Source organism: Capricornis sumatraensis, chromosome 15 (genome assembly GCF_032405125.1).
Source record: "Capricornis sumatraensis isolate serow.1 chromosome 15, serow.2, whole genome shotgun sequence".
In the NCBI taxonomy this organism is placed as follows: domain Eukaryota; kingdom Metazoa; phylum Chordata; class Mammalia; order Artiodactyla; family Bovidae; genus Capricornis; species Capricornis sumatraensis.
In genome coordinates this window covers 28,454,293-28,476,434 of record NC_091083.1, presented here as the reverse complement: position 1 = coordinate 28,476,434, position 22,142 = coordinate 28,454,293, and the positions used below count along the sequence as shown (strand labels likewise).

General features: G+C 46.8%; 1 protein-coding gene and 1 non-coding gene across 9 annotated transcripts in view; one reads left to right on the top strand and one right to left on the bottom strand.

The window, feature by feature from the left end:
* The window catches only part of KIAA1217 (KIAA1217 ortholog), a 444,607-nt gene that overhangs the window by 29,698 nt on the left and 392,767 nt on the right, over positions 1–22,142 (bottom strand). For all 8 annotated transcript variants that reach the window (XM_068987631.1, XM_068987629.1, XM_068987632.1 and 5 more), the window contains 3 exons: positions 16,413–16,579; positions 4,235–4,410; positions 178–308 (listed from right to left, as the gene is read on the bottom strand). In XM_068987631.1, the coding sequence (XP_068843732.1) occupies positions 178–308; positions 4,235–4,410; positions 16,413–16,579 (474 nt within the window). The remainder of the gene's footprint in view (positions 1–177; positions 309–4,234; positions 4,411–16,412; positions 16,580–22,142) is intronic.
* TRNAG-CCC (transfer RNA glycine (anticodon CCC)) lies at positions 11,035–11,107 on the top strand. Its single transcript has one exon. It is a non-coding gene; the product is annotated as a tRNA-Gly (tRNA).

Sequence of the window (22,142 nt, the reverse complement as noted above, 5' to 3'; positions counted from 1 at the left end):
ATTAATACCACCTCCCGGCAGAGAGGGGCGCGTCTTCCTCTGTTCAGGGATGCATCTTGAGCACCCAGAACAGTGCACGGTAGGTGCTGGATGAACACCTGCCCACGTGCATGAACGAATCCTTCACCATCTGATGGGTTGTCTGGATTCCCCTCCTGCTCCAAGGAGGATGCTCACCTTTCAGGGAGGCGACGGCCTCTCCCACCTGGCGCAGCAGGAAAGCCCCATCCTCCACGTCTTTCAGAGTCACTACACGGCTGGCCGAGGTGGAGTCCTTCTTTAGATCATCAACGAAGTCTTCCAGGTCACTAGGGGGAAAGCCGACCAAAGATGGAGTGAGTGCAGGGCCTTCCCTACCGACAGTGCAAGAGCAGAGGAGCCTGGGCCTCAGCGCCGCGGGTCCCTCCATGCCCACGGAGGTGTAAGCAGCTGGGGAGGAGTAGATTGGTTTGGCTTAATAGACCCTTCTGGGGTGTGAGGTGAGGTTTCTCGGGGAGGCCCAGGTCCACCACCTGGCTGACAAAGGACCCACTCTTTGTTTTTAGCGGTGCTGATGCTGACTGAGGGAGAGCTGTGTGGACTCTGATGTGACAGAGGACTAAGAGGGGGAGAGACAGCAAGAGGAGGAGCCCAGGTTGCTGCAGATCAAGCTTTTCCACCTTGGCACTGACCTCTGGGGCCAGGTCATTCTTTTCTGCGCGGGGGTGGGGGGTGGGGGGTGTCCTGTGCACTGTAGGGTATTCAGCAGCGCTCTGACCTCGACACAGCCTCCAGGAGCAGCAGCTCTAAGCCAACAAAACGGACAATGTGGAGGAAGTGGACAAATTCTTAGAAAGGTACAACCTCCCAAGACTGAACCAGGAGCAAACAGAAAAAAATGAACAGACCAATCATAAGTACTGAAGTTCAAACTGTGGTTAAAAAACTTTCAAAAGTCTCTAGGTCCATCCACGTCTCTACAAATGACCCAGGTTTGTTCCTTTATAAGGCTAATATTCTATTGTAGATGTACCATATGCTCTTCATCCATTCCTCTGTTGATGACTGTCATAAAGAATGAAGTCAAAAAGAGAAAAATATATAACACATATATATGGAATCTAGAAAAGTGGTACAGATGATCTCATCTGCAAAACAGAAATGGATACACAAACATAGAAAAAAAATGTATAGACACCAAAGGCGGCAGGGTGGTGGGATGAACTGGGGGACTGAGATCGGCGCAGTACACGTACACTATGGATACTGTGTATAAACAGGTAATGAGAGCTACTGTACAGCACGGAGAACTCTGCTCAGTGCTCTGTGGTGACCCGAATGGGAAGGAAATCTAAAATCCAAAAAAGGGAGTATATGTATACATAGAGCTGATTCACTTTGCTTACAGTAGAAACTAACAACATTATCAAGCAACTATATGCCAATAAAAATTAATTAAAAAGAAAAAACTTCCAACAAACAGAAGTCCAGGACCAGATGGCTTTGTTGGCAAATTCTATCAAACATTAGAGGAGAGCTAGCAGCTATCCTTTTCTCAAACTATTCCAAAAAATTGCAGAGGAAGGAACACTCTCAAACTCATTCTCTGAGGCCACCAGCACCGTGATACCAAAACCAGACAAAGATGCCCCAAGAAAAAGAAAATTACAGGCCAGTATCATTGATGAACACAGATGCAAAAAAAAAAACCCACTAGCAAACGAAATCCAACAGTACATTAAAAGGATCATACACCATGATCAAGTGGGATTTTTCCTGAGGATGCAAGGATTCTTCAGTATCTGCAAATCAATCAGTGTGATACACCACATTAACAAACTGAAGAATAAAACCATATAATCATTTCAATAGGTGCATAAAAAGCTTTTGACAAAATCCAACACCCATTTATGACAGATGCCAGTAGCAACCTCCCCTAACTTGAGACAAACAGGAATGTTCCACAGACATTGTTAAAATGTCCCTAGAGGTCAGGAGGGGAACAAACTTGCCCCTGAGAACTTCTGGTTTATACTGACTGTCCCGTCAGTAAGGACTGACTGCCCTCTCCAGGCTGCAAAGAGAATGAATGATCCCAGGTCTGATTTCTGGAAGGGGTGCATGTGCATACATGTACTCACCGCTTAGGGTACGTCTCCCACTTCAACAAACACACCAGTAACAACATCATGTCTCTTGCGCACGTCAATAACCCCACCCTAAACAGATGTGTGCGTTATTTCATTTTGCCTGTTGCTCTGACAGTAGAAACCCCTGCTATTAAAGAAACAGGAAAAGAGCTTTGATTTGAAGAACCACTAGGTGGCAGTAAGCGGACAGCAATTCCAGTGCCAGAACCTTTAGTGTGGGGCAGGCAGCAAGTCGACAGACTTCCAGTTACAGGGGCTAGGAGTGTAATCAACAACACGATAAATATAATTAACATTGCTATATGTTACTTATGAAATTTGTTACGAGAGTAAATCCTCAGAGTTGTCATCAGAAGGAAAAAAAGTTTTTTCTATTTCTTTCATTTTGTATCTATAGGAGATGATATTCACTAAACTTACTGTGGCAATAATTTCATGATGTGTGGAAGTCAAATCATTATGCTGTCCACCTTGAACTATATGGGGCTGCATGTCAATTACATCTCAATAAAACTGGAAGAAAAATTTAACTGGCAATTCTATAAAAACATTAAAGGCTATATATTTTTTTAAAAGAACTTTTCAAGAACCTTGAGACCTAGTTGTAGACAGTCGGCTGTCACAGACCCATTTCAGACAAATTAACAGCTTTACTATCTCACTGCGGGTGATTGTCTATAAGTGCAGGGACTAAATACAAATTGGAGTCTATTTTTGAGATGCTGATGAACAGTGGTCAAATTTATTATCTGACTCTCTAGACTACTACTGAGAAGGGTATTCTAATTTTAATCAGGCACACTGGGTTGGCATCTGATTTGACATAAGCTACAGCTCAAATATCAAAGAGGTCAATGAGCATAACACCCCCCATCCTGTAGGCTTCTGGTGATTATAGTCATGGAAAGAATTTGAAAGTTGCTCCCTTACAATACCACTTTGGGATGCTTATGCTTTCCAAAAAACAAGAGGATTACCCATCTACAATGGAATACTACTCAGCCACAAAAAAGAATGGAATTTTGCTATTTGCAGCATTTACCTGTGGGTGTGGAGGGCATTATGCAAAGTACAACAAGTCAGAAAAATACTGTATGCTTATCACTTATACGGGAAATGCAAAAAAATCACAAACCAGTGAATATAACAAAAAAACAGTGGACTCCTGGATACAGAGAACAAACTGGTGCTTATCAGTGGGGGCAGCGAAGGGCAATCTGGTGGGAGAAGAGGAGGTTCAAACCATTGAGTGTAAGACAGGCTACAAGGATGTACTGTACAACATGGGAAATATAGCCAATATTTTGTAATAAGATATTTTAAAGTATTTTAAATATTTAATACTTTAAGTATTTAAATACTTAAAGTATTAATAAATAATTAAATAAATTAAAATGGCTTTGTGAAACTCAAAAGAAACCAACAGGAGAACTACCAACACTAGAAGAACCCACACAAATGACTCTTCACTCTACTAAAAGGTGAAACTGTTCTGTGATAAATCTTCACTGCATAACAAAGCATACATTAACATAACAGATGGGCCTGCCCCAGTGACTGGGGCGTAATAAAACTCTGCTTATTTCAGTCGTGCGACTTGATAGATGTTTCCAATAAGAACTCACAGAAGATGGGTCGCATTCAAGGTAGCATCTTTCATTGTGCATCAAACATACTTTACACTGAAATTCTTCTTTTGTGATTTAAACTGCAGTTGAATAATAGGAGGATAATTTTAGCGCTTTGTTATTTTGGCTATTAGTTTTAATTTATTGAGATTAAATTCAGACTTCCCATTTATCATTGGGTTGTGCCACTGGCTCTTTTTAATTTGATGGGTTGCCAAGCCCTACAGAACAGTGCGATGCTTCCAAAGAGACTGATAAGCTCAGTCACCTGAGGACTGTTCAATTTCCTGAGCTCGGATGGAGGGCACTAGCTGAGTGTCCACGGATATCCAGAACCAGCCAGAACTGGGTGCTCAGTAAAGAAAGAGTATGAGAACACCCTCTAGGAAGGGCCGCCCCCTTGGCCAAGACAGGCTTGCCTTCCAGGTTGAACAGCTATGCACGCAACCAGGGACTGACTGCAAGGGCCGGACTCACCACAGCTTGCGGACGACCCTCTCCTCTTCGTGCAGGTACTTCTGCCTCTCCTGCTCCACCAGGACCCGCTGGCGCTGCACAGGGTCCTCCAGTCTCTTCATCGTCTCGATCACTTTGCTGCTGATTTCCTGCTCAGCCTTCCTCATCATTGCCTTCAGCAGCTCCTGGTTCTGCAGCTGTTGGACAAAAGAAATCACCCTCCATCAACTCTTGCCGGGCTGGCATGGGGGTGCCAGGGCGCCTGGCAGGCCCCAGGTGTGGGTCTGGATAAACAGCCCCATAGCTGAGTCTTTATTTCACTGTAAAAGGGAAGGGAGCACAGACTGTATATAACATTGCTGCTTCAGCCAGCATCCAAGTTTGAGTAGCCAGCTGACAAGCACACTTTCACATCCCTGTCTGCAAAAAAGTAGTCCTTCCTAAATGCTGGAGAGACATACAGACAACGGGCATGAAATTACACATGTTTTCATAGAGATAGCCAAGAGTACCAGCTCGGGAGCCAAGGAGACTTACAATCAAACCCTAAACCTACTCCCAGATGCACTGAGACTCTGGGCACGCTCTTTAAAGATGGGGGCATTCATCTCCCTTGCCTCTTCTACTCTGAAAATTAAATGAGATACTGTTTGGTATAGAAAGGTACTCAACAAATGTTGGTTTGACTGTGGACTATTTTAGCCCATCAATGAAATGAATATCTGTGTCCCTCTTATTAATGGGTCCATGGACCAAACACCATGTAATTACAGACCATCACAACATAGTACTTGAGAGGGTGGGGAAGGGAAGGACTGGGATTTGGGATTAGCAGCTGTAGACTATTATATGTAGGAAGGATAAACAAGGTCCTACTGTATAGCATAAGGCACTATGTTCAATATCCTGTAATAAACCACAATGGAAAAGAATATATAAAAAAGAATGTCTATATGTATATGACTGAGTTGCTTTGGTGTACAACAGAGATTGGTACAACACTGTAAATCAACTAAGTTCGGAAAAAAAAAACCCTCAAAACACAGTACTTGCTTTCAGTGGTGGCAATGATATTTGCAGACGAGCCCTAAGGCTTTTGGCAATTAACTGATCTCCCTGGATTATACGTAGGCTGCTTGCATACATAAGACCACAATTTCCACATAATTTTCCCAGGTGGTTTCCAGAGTACTCTTGTTTCTCACCCCAAAGTATAGGATATGTGAGTATCAATCCAGGCTTTACACAAAATCTAGCTGAACATTTGAATCCTGTTTCCAAGAAGGTGTTACGTGGCTCCCTGGGGCAGGACAATTTTCTGACAGCACGTACATCAAGTGAGTTCATTCAGTCAGCCTGAAAACCAGTAACTCTATCATACCTATTTTATCTGAAGTTCCTCTGAAATTCCAATTAGCTGTTACTGCTTCCTTCGTTTTGTGGCTTCGTAGACTGTGAATCACCTCACGGGAGGGATGACGCTCTATCAGCTGTCCATCATCCGTGCAAACAGAGAGGAAATTCCATCTGACTGTGTCACCACCTGCTTGAAACCTCATCATGGCTTCCATTTTCTCTGAATAAAAATAAACCATTTCTGGGACTTCCCTGATGGCCCAGTGGTTAAGACTTAGCCTTCCAATGCAGGGGATGCAGGTTCCATCCCTGGTCGGGGAACTAAGATCCCATATGCCTCATAGCCAAAACACCAAAACATAAGATAGAAGCAATATTGTAACAATTCAATAAAGACTTTTAAAATGGTCCACATTAAAAAAAAAAAAAATTCAACATGGACCAGCCCTACAGAACCACCATCATGTTTGAACACCACCATCATCAACTGTCCATCCAGAGAAAGACAGCCTGAGTTCATTTCTCAGCCTTCCTAATTAGCTGCCAGCCTTCCTAATTAGCTCCCAGTCTCCCTAATTAGTTCCCAGTCTTCCTAATTAGTAGCCATGCGATTGTGGGCAAGTTATTAATCTCTCCGTGTCTCTCCAAAACAAACAGAAAGGGACAGTAGTAGTTCGTATCTCTTGGAGGCGTAATGGAGCTTCGTGAGTCGATAAAGTGCTCACAGTCGTGCCTGGCACAAACTGAGCTCTCGGTGCAGATGAGGTGCTATCAGGGAGGATAACTGTGGGGGCAAGACCTGCGGTTTTGTCTGGGAGGGAACCCAAAAAAAAGTGCCACCCTTGGGTTACCTCCTCTGAATGAGTCATGATCATGCTTTCACACTCTCCTCGCTAATGCTGTCTTTTTATTGAGGTCTTAAGACAGTCAGTCGGTTGCTGAAAGGCAGCACGTTTGGAGGCAGCGCACAGACAGCAGCTTCCGGCCACGCTCTCTGCAGTGACAGCTCTGTCCGCAAGGCATGCGGAGGTCTGGCCCTTGCCCACATCACCAGCCTCCTATCACTGCAGGCAGCTGGTGCGCTCTCTGCTCCAGCCGCAGGGCCACCCTCTCTGTTCTTCTGACAGCCTGACCCCCTTTCCTTTCTGCCACAGGGACTTTGCATGGTACTCCCTCTACCTGGTTAATTTCTGCCTTCCACAGAGGCTCCAGGACACCATGCCTGGTACATAGCAGGCACTCAAATATGCCATTGGCCACAAAGTTCATTCAGGTTTTTCCACCAAATGTTACAGAAGAACACGAATGAGCTTTGTGGCCAACCCAATATTTGTTGAATGTGAGAACTGAGTTGGTAATAACAAACAATGGAAAATCCACAATTATTTGCCAGATGGTAGAAATGCGAGGTGACCCATGGCTTGGCTATGTCTTGAGCTCAGTGCTAATACCCAGACTTGCTCTGACTACAGTTGCTAAACAGACATAGTAAACCAGCTGTTATCAAAATGGCATCAAATTCAAGGCCATGTGTCAAATCCTATAGACTTATTTCCTTCAGGGGTTGAGGGATAGTGGTAATGGGTACGTTAAGGGACAAATAAGATGATTAAATGTGTCTAAAAGTGACTGATGCCTAGGTCCATCCCTGAGAGATTCAGATTTAACTGGTCTGAGATGCAGCTTGGGCACTGGGAATTTTTAAAAACCCCTCAAAGACTTCCCTGGTGGTCCAGTAGCTAAGACACTGTCTCCCAACGCAGGGGTCCCAGGTTCAATCCCTGGTCAGGGAACTAGATCCCACATGGCACAACTAAGAGTTTGCATGCCCCAACTAAAGATCCCACATGCTGCAGCGAAGACCTGGTGCAGCCAAATAAGTAAGAAATGGAAGATATAAATGTGTTAAAAAAAAAAAACAACACCTCAGATGATTCAAATGTGCCACCACAGTCTGAGCACTGTGGTCTAGGAACACTTCGATGGACAGATGACATCACTGTGCTGTGAGGTGAGTGGCACGGCCCTCCCTAACCCTTCTGCCCAAATCTCCCAGACAAGCTCCAATAAAATTACGGTCCAGTCATCAGTGGATAATGACAGTGGCTATGAAGCCAGAAATTACTGCTAGAATATTTCAAATCCTTAAAATTGAAATTCCAAAGACGGGAGAAATGAAGCCCTGAGAAGTGAGGTGCCTTGTTCAGAGTCAAATTCAACCCAGTAATTTTCCAATCACCGTCTACTAGACAGCACTACACAGCAGTGTCTGCTATACTCCCGCACACAAGCAGCTTCTGGCACACAGCTGATGAACCCAGAACATTCAATGCTTGAGTGACAATACAGTTGACCCTTGAACAACACGGGTGGGAGTGCCTACCCTCTGTGCAAAAATCCAGGTATAGGGACTTCGCTGATGGTCCAGTGGCTAGGACGCCATGCTCCCAATGCAGGGGGTTTGAGTTCGATCCCTGGGAACTAGATCCCTCATGCTGCAACTAAGGGTGTTTGCATGCCAGAACTAAAGATCCCACGTGCCACAACTAAGACCCAGCGCAGCCAGATAAATACATATTTTAAACAAGAATCCGAGTATATCTCTCTAGCCTGCCCTCCATACAGTTCCACATCTTCAGATTTAATCAACCTCAGATGCCAAGATTTCCTGGGTGGCTCAGTGGTAAAGAATCCGCCTGCCAATGTAGGACACGCAGGTTCGATCCCTGGGTTGGGAAGATCCCCTGGAATAGGAAATGGCAACCCACTCCAGTATTCTCACCCAAAAAATCCCACAGAGGAGCCTAGTGGGCTATGGTCCCTGGGGCAGCAAAGAGCTGGACACGACCGAGCAACTGAGTGCACACTCTGAAAACCTACAGACGTATCAGAGGAACACAACTGCATACGATGTTCAAATTACTCAACTGGTAAGAGAGTCAGATTACGCTCAAATTATTCCACTTAAAGTGGAGGCAGGGAGAGACGGGCCTTGAGCTCCAGGCTGTATGATCCTCCCGCCCAGGAAGAGTGCCTTAACCCAGAGAGAGGGAGAAGAAACACTGACTTTCCCATAGCACACTGGCTGGTGAGTGGGCCACAGTAAGTAGAATCACAAGGGAATACAGACACGCAGAGGTTCTGTTTCTGCTTTCCCTGGGCCCTTGACCCTCCTGTCTGGAGTTCTTACCACTGTCTCTAGGACTTGCTCCTAGAGTGTGCAGAAGGCAGTGCTAGTGCTGACTACTGCTATATATGATATAGACAACCAATGAGAGCCAAGCGTGCAGCACAGAGCCCTCCTCGATGCTCTGTGGGACCCAAACGGGAAGGAAATTCAAAAAGGACTGAGGTGTGTACGTATAGCTGACTCACTCTGCTGTACAGTAGGAACAACGCTGTAAAGCAATTATACTCCAATAAAAATTAATTTAAAAAAAAACAGTGCTAAAGGCAGGATGTGTGTCAACATCTCTCTCTAAATGCTTCGGATTAATTAGCCACCAGCACTTCAAATCAGTACATTTACTTTTTCTTAGCGGGGATTCTAAATTTCAATTTAAAAGAACTCTATTAAGATAACGTTTAGGACTACCCTGGTGGTCCAGTGGCTAAGACTCCACACTGCCAAGGCAGGGGACCTGGGTTCAGTCCCCGGTCAGGGAACTAGATCCCACAGGCTGCGACTAAAAAGATCCTACATGCTGTAGCTAAGACCTGGTGCAGCCAAATACATTTTTTAAAAAAGATATGGTTTACAAGCTTTAAAATATACCCATTTTAATAGTGCACAGGTCAATGAGTTTTGACAAATGTATACGTTGATGAAAGCACCACTAAAAACAGAGACAACATTTGTTCTCACCCTAGAAAAATCCTCAGCACTCTGCACTCAGTTTCCCGACCCCCAGCTCAAGGAAACCACCCACCTGCGTTTTGTCCCTTCGATTAGTTCTTCCTGTTCTAGAATGTCACACTCATGGAACCGTACACTGTGAAATTGTGTGTATCTGGCTTCTTTCCATCAGTATATTGTTTTTGAGATCCAGCCATGCTGTTCGGAATTTTAGGGCCTCATTCTTTTTTATGCTTAGTGGTTTTCTATTGTATGGATTTAGTACGTTGTATGTACTAGCATTTTAATGTTTTTACATATTGACTTGATTGTGATCTTGCTTACATTCACTTATTTCTGGAAGCATCTTTTTTTGATTTGATATTACACAATCGTGATTGTGAAGTGATTTAATGGCAATTACGCTTTTAACTTTTCCATCCATATGCTTTTTCCTTTCGTCTTCCAGCCTTACTGCACTTGCTAGGACATTCAGTACAGAGTTAAAGAGAAGAAAGAGGAGGCTTCTTTGGCCATGGTCCCGATGTTATGGAGAATGTGGTTGTGTTTCACCACTAACTGTAACGTTTTCTGTAGGATTTTCGGACATCCTTTATCAGGTTAAGGAAACTAGCTTCTACTCCAAGAGTGCTGAGTGTTTTTATCATCGGTATTGAATTTTGTTTTATGTTTTTTTCTGCATTTACTGAAATGATATGATTGTCTTCTTTATTCTGCGAAAAGCTCAAATACATTGAATCATTCCCCCCCCCCATATTAAAACCATCTTGAACTCCTGGGATAAAATCCAGGATAACGTATTATCCTTTTTATATACTGCTGGATTCAATTGCTGATATTTTGTTAAGGATTTGTTACATACATTTCCCAATGCTGGGGGGGCCGGGTTTGATCCCTGGTCAGAGCACTAAATACCACATGCTGCAACTAAAATGTGGTGCCCACAAATAAATAAAAATGTTTGAACTAAACATTGAAGGAAAAAAAAAAAGACTGAAGCATGGCCTTTCTCTGTCACTACCAAATGCCCTGAGCGATTAATAAAACCTCTCTGTGCTTGCTGGTCGAGGCATGAGCATCTCCCAGGACTGTGTGAGCTCTGGGAATTTTCTGGCCTACAGCCTCCTGCTTTGTGCTTGGATCAGTGGTCTTTCACAACACTCGTGCTTGGCCTATTAGTCGATGACGGATCCACAGACTGACGTAACTCTTTCTCAGCAGAGTTTCCTCTTGTTTGGTACTCGGCCCCCCAAATCCTAGCTGCATCTGCTCCTTGCCCTTAGCTGGTCACGTGATCAGTGCTCCTCTGGGTTTCTCTCTCTCTGTCCTGTGATCTAAGAAGTGTCAATAGGCAGAAAGCTGAGGAAGATAGGTTTTTGTCTCCTTTCCTTTCATTGTCCCAGGGGCCACACTCCTGTGCTGTCTGTTGGCCGATGCTGAATAGTTATTTCATGCATTTATTTTTCAGTGTTCCACTTGTCAACAGTAGAAGGGCAAGAACAGCTGTAGTTATCCCTACATCTCTAGAAATTTCAGTTGGTTGTAAATGCCGTGGCTTGATGATTTTATAAAACTACTCAAAAATAAAAGTTAACTGGACCACGGGACTTCCCTGGTGGTCCAGCGGCTAAGACTCTGCACTCCCAATGCAGGGGACCCAGGTTCGATCCCTGCTCAGGGAACTAGATCCCACATGCCTCAACTAAGACCCTACGTAGCCAAACAAATACATAAATATTTTAAAATTTTTAACTGGATGAAATAAATTATTTCTGTTAGCTTCCCTGAGAAGGTACGAAACTGCCTAAACCAAATTCCACTCACCTCAAAATGGACATGTGCCTCACATACTCACTGTGAGTCCTTAAGTAAAATCTAAGACTATCCGGCTTGCCAACAGTGTGGTTTAACTGAACTGACTTTGCTGTCTGGCAGTGACAGTAAATGGGCTGTACAGCCCATCAGGAAGTTTCATGATAGCCAGACCCCAGAATGACTCCTGACCAGGAGTTTTTCCCCCGTTACCCCCCGGGCTGCAGGCAAGCAGGTAGAGGATGCCTGCTCACCAAGCAAATGATATCTGGGAGATGTGCCCCACCTTAGCCGGTGTAGGCATATCGAGGGCTTGATGCATTGCACGGTGGCCTGCCTGTCATCTCCTGTGCTAGTTCCATTTATTTAATTTCTGCCTGGTGGGGAGAAACAGGTCTGCTCAGTATGGGCCAACATCCTGCATGTTTTTCTCAGGGACACACATTCCCATGACCGTTGTTTTGAACATCGGAAGATAAATGAGACCCTGGCACATTGCTATGAGGCGCTATCTTATAAAAAGACACCTTATGATAACGGTGCTGAATTATATCGTTTCAAGCGCGAGGGCTCTGTGTCCTGCTATGTTTCTTTTTTATGTTGATGTTTTACCTCCTCCCTCTCTTGGGAAGACACGGTCAATTCTCAGTAGTCTTAAAAATGGAACACTGAGTTCAGAATAATCCAATTTTTAATTTATCAAGAAGCAGGGGGAGGAGATGAGAGACCAAGAAGAAAACTGTGGCAACTGGAGAAAGATGTATCCGTCTCAACGTTAGGCCAAGTTCAAGTTCACAGAACTTGAGCCCTCTCTTCCAGAAACATCTCTCTCCCCTCATCCCATAATGAGGGGCAGAACAGCAGTCACTCCTATGAGTACTGGATGATCTGGGTGAAACCTAAGGATTGTGGCATTTTGGGACGATGATGTAGCTCATCACTTTTTTCCTAAATCATACTAGAAAGGGTAATAGACAAAGATGATCACCTTTTGAAGGGCACATTTGTTAGGAGCTAGGCCTTCCCCTGTCTCTTCCTGCTGTTTTCAGCTAGATGCAGGTGCAGCTCCTACCGGGGATGGGACCATCACAATATAGAAGGTCCATGTAGCTCTTATCTGTTATGAGTAAGTAGAGAACATGTCTGATTAGTCTCTGGGAAAGAGGTACATTGTTTAGAGTTAGGGCTTTGAAATCACCAAGTGTGTTGTTCATGCCTGCAGGGTATTTCTGCTTCACTCCTTGTGACAGCTGACTGAGACGTCAATTTCCATGTGGCATCTCAATAGACTAAGAATTCATAATGTCTGAGAGCAGTACTTCTCACCCTGGAACATTCTAGAGTCACCAATGTCTGGCCTTTGAACCACAGCCAATGAAGTCAGACTCTGGCAGTGGCGCTCAAGTATTGGCATTTTTCTGCAAGGCCTCAGGTGATTCTCATGGGTAGCCAGAATTAAGAACCGTTCTCTTAGACTGAAAATTCACATTAGCCTGGAGAGCAGGAAACCGGAGCAAAGTTCCCGTGGTTTTCTTCATCATCTCAGGCTCTTTCACCTCCCTCGACATTCTTTTTGCTGTATTTAAATCTACACACCCCACGCTGTCTGCATCGAATTTCTACTTCTGAGAATAATCCATCAATTTTGCAAATGAAATGCTCACACAGGCTATGCCTGACAGTCTAGGATTTTCCCATTGATTTAATTATCTAATTACTGGAGCCGGCTGCCAAGCACAAAAAAGATTTCATTCGTTTTCACTATTTTATAACACAGTTCAAAGAACATTTGAATTTCTAATTCAATTTTTGTTCTTTTGAGACTGTTCCGGAGTTTCGGAGCTCTCTAATGATAGCTCCATTATTGGGCTTATAATCACTGTGGGCTTGTACTTCCCTTTTGGTGTATAATACATGTGCCGAGGGGGAATTGGTGCTGAGATGGCTGAGTTATTCTAAACTGGTTTGGTCTCAAACAGACTCCCCTGAAAGCTGATGGAGGCACAGAGGATGCAAAGACTGAGGCAGAAACAAGAGCATCCAGGTTAGGAATAAAAATGCTTCTCTTTCCCTGAGTGCCTGCGCTTTAGAACCGCACCAGCATCTCAGCTCAGGAGCACACCTGGGGACTTTCCTGGTGGTTCAGTGGTTAAGAATTTGCCTTGTAATGCAGTGGATGCTGGTTCGATCCCTGGTCAGGGAACTAAGATCCCACATGCTGTGGGGCAACTAAGCCCGCTCGCTGCAAGTACTGAGCCTGCCTCACAACTGGAGTCCGTGCACTGTGACAAAGGACCCCATGTGATGCAACTAAGACCCAGTATGGCCAAATAAATACCTTTTTTTTTTTTTTTTTTAACGAAAAGAGCACACCTGCTCCATGTTCTTTACTCTGAGAGCCAGGAAAGCTGAGCAGCTCGGGGGCAATTAAGGAACCTGAGTAATTAAGATTGCGACCCCGAACTGACTGTAGCACCTCTTTGAGAAGCTAAGATTCTGCAGCTGAGCCTCCTCAGTTCAAGGGTTACAAGGAGTGGCAAGTTGTGGGAGGTCCCTCTTCACCTCCTGCCTCACCCTGACCAGAGGACCAAACACTACCATCCACCAGCAGGGTGATGCCGCCACCCCATACATCACGGCCCCTGGTATCAGATTTGCCACACTTCACGGCAATTCCACCTCTGACCCCACACCAACAAACGCTCACTTTCGAAAGCAGTAGGAGCTACCTTGCAAACGACATATTTAGCACTCTTTTTCCTTGTGAGGGTCCAAATGTTTAGCCACTAAGTTGTGTCTGACTCTTGAGACTGCTGCTGCTCCTGCTAAGTTGCTTCAGTCGTGTCCGACTCTGTGCAACCCCATAGACGGCAGCCCACCAGGCTCCCCCGTCCCTGGGATTCTCCAGGCAAGAACTCTGGAGTAGGTTGCCATTTCCTTCTCCAATGCATGAAAGTGAAAAGTGAAACTGAAGTCGCTCAGTCGTGTCTGACTCCTAGCGACCCCATGGACTGCAGCCCACCAGGCTCCTCTGTCCATGGGATTTTCCAGGCAAGAGTACTGGAGTGGGGTGCCATTGCCTTCTCCGGACTCTTGAGACTAGGAGCGCACAATTTCCAATTTGACCAGCAGGTGGCAGTAAAAGGCAGATGCAGTGCAAGATGGGAGGCTGAACCTCCTTAAGCACCAGCAAAGACCACCACACTTGCTGGCCTGCACACGTGCCCTCTGGCCTGCAGATTATGAAATAATCGATTTTTAAATTACCTTCCAACACTTTTAGAATGAACTTAGATATTTTACATAAAACATCTGTGTGTCCTGCAACTTCCCTTTGGTCCAGTGGCTAAGACTCCAAGCTCCTAATGTAGGGGGTCTGGGTCCCATCCCTGATTGGGGAACTAGATCCCACGTGCCAAACTAAGACATGTATGTTACATGCTCAGTCACTTAAGTCGTGTCTGACTCTTTGCGACCCCATGGACTCCTCTGTCCATGGGATTCTCCAGGCAAGAATACTGGAGTGGGTTGTCATTTCCTTCTCCAACGGATCTTCCTGATGGAAGGATAGAACCCGCATCTCTTAGGTCTCCTGCATTGGCAAGTGGGTTCTTTACCTAGGAAGCACCAAGACTTGGTGCGGCCAAATAAATACTAACAAAACAAAAACCTCTATTTCCAGCTTCTCTTGAGATACTGAAACATCTAGAAACACTGGACTCTCATTTTACCAGGTTAAGGGCTGCCTGGAGTGGAGTGGCGACTGTCCTTTAGAGGTGCCAACTCGCCACTCTCCCTTGTCCACTTGCTTGCTTAGTTACTGCCTGTTCACTGTGGGCACTGAATTGTGCCACCCTGTACACTTCATTTCACTGCAAAGTCTTAAGAACAGCAAAGCAAGGAAAAGTGAATGCAGAGGATGGGGAACTTCCCCTGCGACGTGATTCAGGGAGGAGTGAAGTGAACTTGTGTGGGAGGTCCAAGGGGTCTGGGACGCCGCCGGACTAGCCTTTGGAGACCCGAGCATGAGTAGTGTGATCTGTAATAGGGCTCAGGGCGGGCTCTCAAGCTACCTTCCCTTCTGTTAGTTCTTCCAGAGGTAGAGGACAAGGGGAAATTACTGTCTTAGCTTTACTCAGGTAGGGGGAAGTGGAGGGCTCATGCATGGCAAGCTGAAGTGTGAGAGCAGCTGGGGTTTGGAGTGCCCTTTCCTTACTGGACTCGCCGCACAGGAGCTTGCATGCCCCTGAGGATGCCACACCTGTGGCTACTCCCTGGTCCTGACGCGTCTGCCTTTTACTAACGTTTGCTGGACCACGAGCTTCCTCGAAGTTGAGGAGGATGCCTGGGCATCATCTAAGCCAGCACTACATCCTCAGTCACCAGCCTACCCCCACGGGCAGGGAGGGGTGAGGCTGATCCCCGGAGCAGACCCATGATCTCATAAAGGTACACCTTCCCAGTTCCTTATTACCCTGGACCAGCCATGCCAAGTCAGATTTATGGGATTTATTCACCATGCCTGGTGACAGCAAGGGTCATTTTCCCCTGCCCTTTGATTCCCGTGTAGTTCATATATTCTTAAGAATGGGAAAGGGAAGGGAAGTATTACGGAAGACACACTATCCCAATAAGAATGCAGATGTTTTTCTCAAACCATCCAGGATGGCTCCTTTTCCTTATGAATTCACCCTCTTAAACTCCTAGTTCTGAATACAAAGGTGTTTTTTTTTTTTTTCCTTGCAAAAACCCTGAGCTGCCGGCAGCACTTCCGCACGTGCTCATGGGGGAAGCGCAAAAGCCAAACCCTAGGAAGCAGGAAGTCGTAACTGGCTGTGAGAACGCTCCACCACGGGGCTCCTCTGCTTCCATCTCTCCTCAAAAAAAAAAAAAGGAAGAAAAAAGCAACAACAGATGCTTAATGGTTTTTTCATGTGTAAGAAGCACGCGCAGCTTAAAGTGGCTACAGACGGTCGTTGCGGCGGAAGGCTCTAGACCAAGATGATGTGTGTGAGAGAGGAGCCCAGGGTGTCACGGCGCCTGCACCCTGGCGCTGTCATCCCTACCAAAGGCTGCTGCAGAGAACGCCACCGGGAAGATGCTGTGGGGCCAGGGGTGCGGGAGGCGGCGGGAGCCTGTGTCCGAGGACACCGTCCCCGGGAACGCGGGCCGTACCTGGAGCTGTCGCATCTGCCGCAGCTGGAGCCTGAGCTCGGCCACGCTCCGCCTCATGTCGAGCAGGCTCGCGTGGACCGCGGAGGCGCTGGCGGGCGCGGGCTGGCCGGGCGGCCCCGAGGAATCCATGGCGCCGAGAGTCTTCCCACCGGAAACCTGGGGCGTTCCTAGGAAAAAAGAGCAGCAAAGCCCCTGAGATGCCAGGAAGGGGCAATCAAAGCTGCAAGTCCCATCCCAACACAGAAAATGCCCATTCCCTCATTGTGGGGGGGAAAAAAAAAACTTTAAAACGATATTGGCTCACTAAAGGGCAAAAAGGGGGGAATTGGGTGTAAATAAATTAGGGAACATGCATCCATTGTTATAGTACGGAGTCTGGAGAAGTCATGTTCTACAAGTCTGGTGTTGTAAGGGAGACTGCAAGGCGGTAGGTGGAGCATGATGCCATATTCAAGAAGCCAGCTGTCTGTGTATCTTGTTTATTTATTAGCCTCACCATGGGGCATGTGGGATCTTAGTTCCCTGACCAGGTATTGAACCAATGCCCCCCCCCCCCCCAGCAATGGATGCACAGGGTCCTAACCACCGGACCATCAGGGAAGTTCCTACAATTTTATAATAGAAAAAATATTAATAATTTAGACTTCTGGATCCTAACACAGGGTAGTCATGTGACTGTTCCCTGTGGGCAGATAGACCCCAAGAAGACCCACTTAGTTCTGGGCAGAGATTTGGCCAGTCACCAAGGGAAAGCTAATAAGGACTGGGTACTCTCCCAAGTCCCTTGGAATCTCCTGACTAAAAGCAGCAGGCCCTCTGCACACATCTCCTTTAGTGAGGAAATCAGGCATGCTAGTATTCTTTGGGAGAAGAACCGAAAAAAGGCAACAGAGAGAAACCCTTCCTGAACAGTTTTGCCACTGCCATAATTTTTTGCTCCCTGAGTCCAACTTAAATCATCCTCTTGCAGTTCCTAAGTGCATCTGGGAAGGGCCTGATTTGAGCAAGTTTGCCTTAAAAATGCCCCCAAGGGACTTCCTTGGTGGTCCAGGGATTAAGACTCCAAGGTTGCAATGCAGGGTGCGAGAGTTCAATCCCTGGTCAGGGAACTAAGATGCCACATGCTGAGTGGCACGACCAATAAAAACCAAAGTGACCCGCAAAGGATCCCCAGTAACACTCACAGGATCAGAAGGTGTGGGAATCAAAAGGAGATGCTACGCTACTTCCTTTATGTGACAATGCAGTTCCGTGGGACAGGCTTCACGTAGACAAGGAATCCACAACACACACACCCACACACACACACCCCCACACCCCCCCCCCACACACACACACCCCTGAAGAGGCTGTTCAGTCCTCCTTCCTGGAAGGGACAAAGTAGAAGGTTTGCCACAGCCCAGGCTGGCTGTGCACGGCAGAGCCCTCTTGCTGCCCTGTGTGCCTGGGGTGCTTACAGCACAGCGGCCCCTCCTTCCGCAGGACACACTGCCCCACAAACCTCTACGAGCGGCGGCCATGGGCGGTGTGCCAGTGGGCATGGAGGTGCCTCCAAAGTGTCCTCCTACTTGCTTGGCCTCAGCAATGCCGGTGCAGAGCTGATGGAGCACCACATTCCTCATCCCTGCCTGCCTGTCCCAACAGAACTGGTCTCCCAGCTCTCACGGCCCTCTTGGGGAGTCAGGAGAACAGATGGGAAGCTTTTTAAGAATTTACAAAGGAGCCCCATTAGACTGACGGTGAGCTTCCCGTTACCTTTATGAGCCCAAATGGTCCCTCATGTCATCACCAACAAAAGTTGGGCTGACTTTTGACCACTTCCCCTCCAGACAGAAAATCCCCCTTGAAAGAGCAAGATAGGGAACTTCCCTGGGGGTGCAGTGGTTAAGACTCCGCTCCCAATGTATGGGGCCCGGGCTCGACCGCTGGTCAGGGAACTAGATCCCCACGTGCCACGCAACTAAGAGCTCGCGTGTCACAGTGAAGATCGAAGATCCTGCGTGCCGCAACTAAGCCCTGGCGCAGCCGAACCAATAAACAGCTCTACAGAAGAGCAAGACTTGCTATCTCTGCAGCTGCTCCAGAGAGTGCTCTCTAACTGTGAAGGTCTTCAGCGACAGGACATTCAGTAACATTTCCAACAATAACAGCTTGACCAAGTTAACACAGTGCCTCTGAGACCAAGTATTCTAAAGGGAAGACAATGAATTGGGAGTCTTTAAATCAGTCAAGTCACTTGATCTCACTCCGTATCCTCAAGCAAAGGTGCACGTGTACACGCACACACACCACACGACCTCACTGGTACAAATGATGACGACGACATCCTCCAGGTGTTTCTCCAACAGAAACGACACTGCACGACAGCCAGTTACTCCTGTTCCGTAATGAGAACTGTCCTGAGTTCCTCAGCCAAACGAAGACACACGTTCCTTCCACGATCTGCTTCTCTTCTATTCGGAGGGCGCCAGTGCACCTCACTGCCGTCCTCCACGGAGGACAGGCCCAAGCTTACCGCCGTCTGTGAGAGCCGAACCCTGGTACCTGGCTTTAAAGATACCTCCAGAACCGAATTTCTCATGCTCATTTATACAGCTTCCTCGTCTCTAACCTCTCAATCCACTAAACCTGGCTTCTATAACTCCATCATTCATTGCATTGACCCTTTATAAAATGGCCAGTGGGACTTCCCTGGCGGTTCAATGGTTAAGAACCCACCTGCCGGGGTTCAATCCCTGGTCTGGAGAGACCCCTCGTGCTGCGGGGTGACAAAGGCTATGCACCACAATGAACTGGGCTTGCGTGCCCTAGAGCCTTGCTCTACAGCAAGAGAGGCCACCGCAACGAGCAGCCCTCCCACTGCAACGAGGAGCAGCTCCCGTTCACTGCAACCAGAGAAAGCCCATGCGCAGCAACGGGGACCCAGCGCAACCAAACACAAACAAATAATAAAATAAAAATACGGTGGCCAGTGGTCAGCTGTCAATCCAACAGACTGGGTTGCCGCGGCAGCACCCTGATGTGACGCTGGCCTCTGTCAGTCACTTCTTTTCTCAGAACTTTGAAACTTTCCTTGCCCTCGTCTTCTTCCCTGCCCCGTCCTGGTCAGCCTCTTTCCTAATTTCTTCCTCAGCCAGCCTTCTGCATCCTGGCCTGCTTCTCTTCTCACTGGTCATGGTTTCAAGGTCACTTCCATGACCACCACCCGCCAAGGTCCCCCACACCTCTGCCTCCAGCACATGATTCAGCCACATCCCCAGCCCTTAATGTCACTTTGGGACCTTTCCAAAAGCAGGTCAAATTCATTATTTCCACCTGTTTCTCCTCCCAAACCTCTTTCTGTCTCTCTTGAACTAATTTTAGCCAGTGGTCCTATGAACCACTCAAGTATTTAAACCAGAAACCCAGAAATCACTCTCAGTATCCACATCCTAGTTGTGTCTCTCCCTATCAGTTTCCTCATCTGTAAAATGGGTATAAGGGTGATTGTGCAGGATGATGGAATTAAGACACATGGACTGCTCCACCCAATTTCTGGCACAAAGGGCCCCCACTGCGGTTGTTGGGCTGTAATGATTATGTCTCTGGGCAGAGTGAGCGGTGAGCGGGAAGAGCCCCTGCTGGACGTCCGTCCCCACCTGGAGTGGCAGCGGTGACAGGCTGAGAGCTACAAGCAACTGCCCTGAAGTCTACGGCTGGAGCTGGGTCTGGTGGGTGGGGACTCCAAGTGGTGAATGAGTTCCCCCTTCAGATTAGAGTCTCAGGACCTGGGATCCACTCTCTGAACCGACATGCGGGATGGTCACATTCTAGTCTGCAGAGGATGGTCAGCGTGCAGGTCATTCTCGGCCTCTCCCTTCTATACACCCAGCCTTTTCCAGGCAACAGCCTCCTCTTCCTCTTACCAAGTCGGCTCTTAGGTAATCTACTTCAGCCAAGGTGTATCCTAATGTGGACTGTTGTAACAGCAAGAACCTGGGTTTAGGGGTTGGCCAGACTGGCTGAGAATCTTTTTTTTATTTAATTTATTCGGCTGTGCTGGCTCTTAGGCTGTGGCATGTGGGATCTAGTTCCTCGACCGGGGATTGAACAAGGGCCCCCAGCACTGGGAGCGTGGAGTCTTAGCCACTGGACCACCAGGGAAGTTCCCTTGAGGTGTATCTTACTGTGGACTGTTGTAACAGGAAGAACCTGGGTTTAGGGTTGGCCAGACTGGCTGAGAATCTTACTAGCTCCAAGGCTAACATCTTCCCTACAGGGTTATGTGCTTAAACAATATAATACACTATAAAACACAGGTTATGACTTTGAAATGGGAGGTTCCTTCTGTTCTTTTATACCCATGGTAAACCAGATATTCCTAAAGTAACAGGAAGTCTGGGTTTCCCTTTTCCAGGTACCCTTGACCCAGTGAGCTCCTTGACTCACTACATAATTCCATGTACTTGTCTACAGAACAGGGATAACACTTCCTGTCTTGTCGCTGACCTCCTAGGATTCCGGAAGAATTAATATATTTTTGTACACCATACAAGGCTGCTATGGCAACGAAAGCCCTGTGGACCAAGGGTAGCCCTGACACATCACAATGAGAAAGGCCAAACTCTGCAGAGACCCAGGGGAGCAAAGCCATGTGCGTGTTGCCGATGGCACTGCAAATTGGCTCGGCCTTTCAGAAGAGAAAGCTGGCAGCGTGTCGCCAGCGCTCCTCAGCTGTTTGTCCCTTTGGACTTATTGATTCCACTTTGGGAAATGCATTCTGAGGAGATTACACCTGCTCCTTCCCTCATGCTTCAAAAAAGACATTGGCAAAAATTTTCAAAACAAAGACATGAAACAACCTTTCTTGAAAGGGACTGGGGCACCTTAACACAAAAGGATGAGACATCAGGACAGGCTGGTGGGGCACACTGATGTCCGTCACGTGTGTGTGAATGTGTGTTCAGTTCCCTCATCTGGAACACGTGTGTGTCTATCCCACGAAGCGGCGTCAAGGGTTAACACGTTCAGGCATAGAAACGCACTCAGAATAAATATTTTCTGGTACATAGGAAACACTCACTCAATGCTTCCTTTCTCATTTCATCCCAGTGGCATGGTGGTAAAAGAATCTGCCTGCCAATGCCAAGAGACGCAGGTTTGATCCCAGGGTCGGGAAGATCCTCTGGTGGAGGAACTGGCAACCCACTCATTCCTGCCTGTAAAATTCCACGGACAGAGGAGCCTGGCAGGCCAGAGTCCTTGGAGTTGTGAGTCAGACACTACTGAGTGGCTAACACACACACACACCCCTCCCACAGCCCACCCTCCAACTGAGTGACTAACACACACCCCCCCCCCAAAAGGGAAATGCAATAAAGAAGGATACAACAGAGCACGTGCACATTGATTACAGTGGTATTGGGTATTGATCATTTCTAGAATAGAAGCCAGAGGAACAGAATGTTTGGGTGCCTGTTTAATGGTAGCACCCCGACTCTATTAGATACAACAGACATACAATACTGTGTAACTTTAAGGTACGCGATGTGTCGATTTGATACACGTAACATATGGCCATAGGATAATTACCTATCAAAAACGTTCATCCTGTCACATAATTACCATGTCTTTCTTGGGGTGAGAACATTTAAGATCTGTTCTCTTGGCAACTTTCAAGGGTCCAGTTCAATACTTTTATCTACAATCACCACACTGTACGTTAGAACTTACTCATCCTCTAACTGGAAG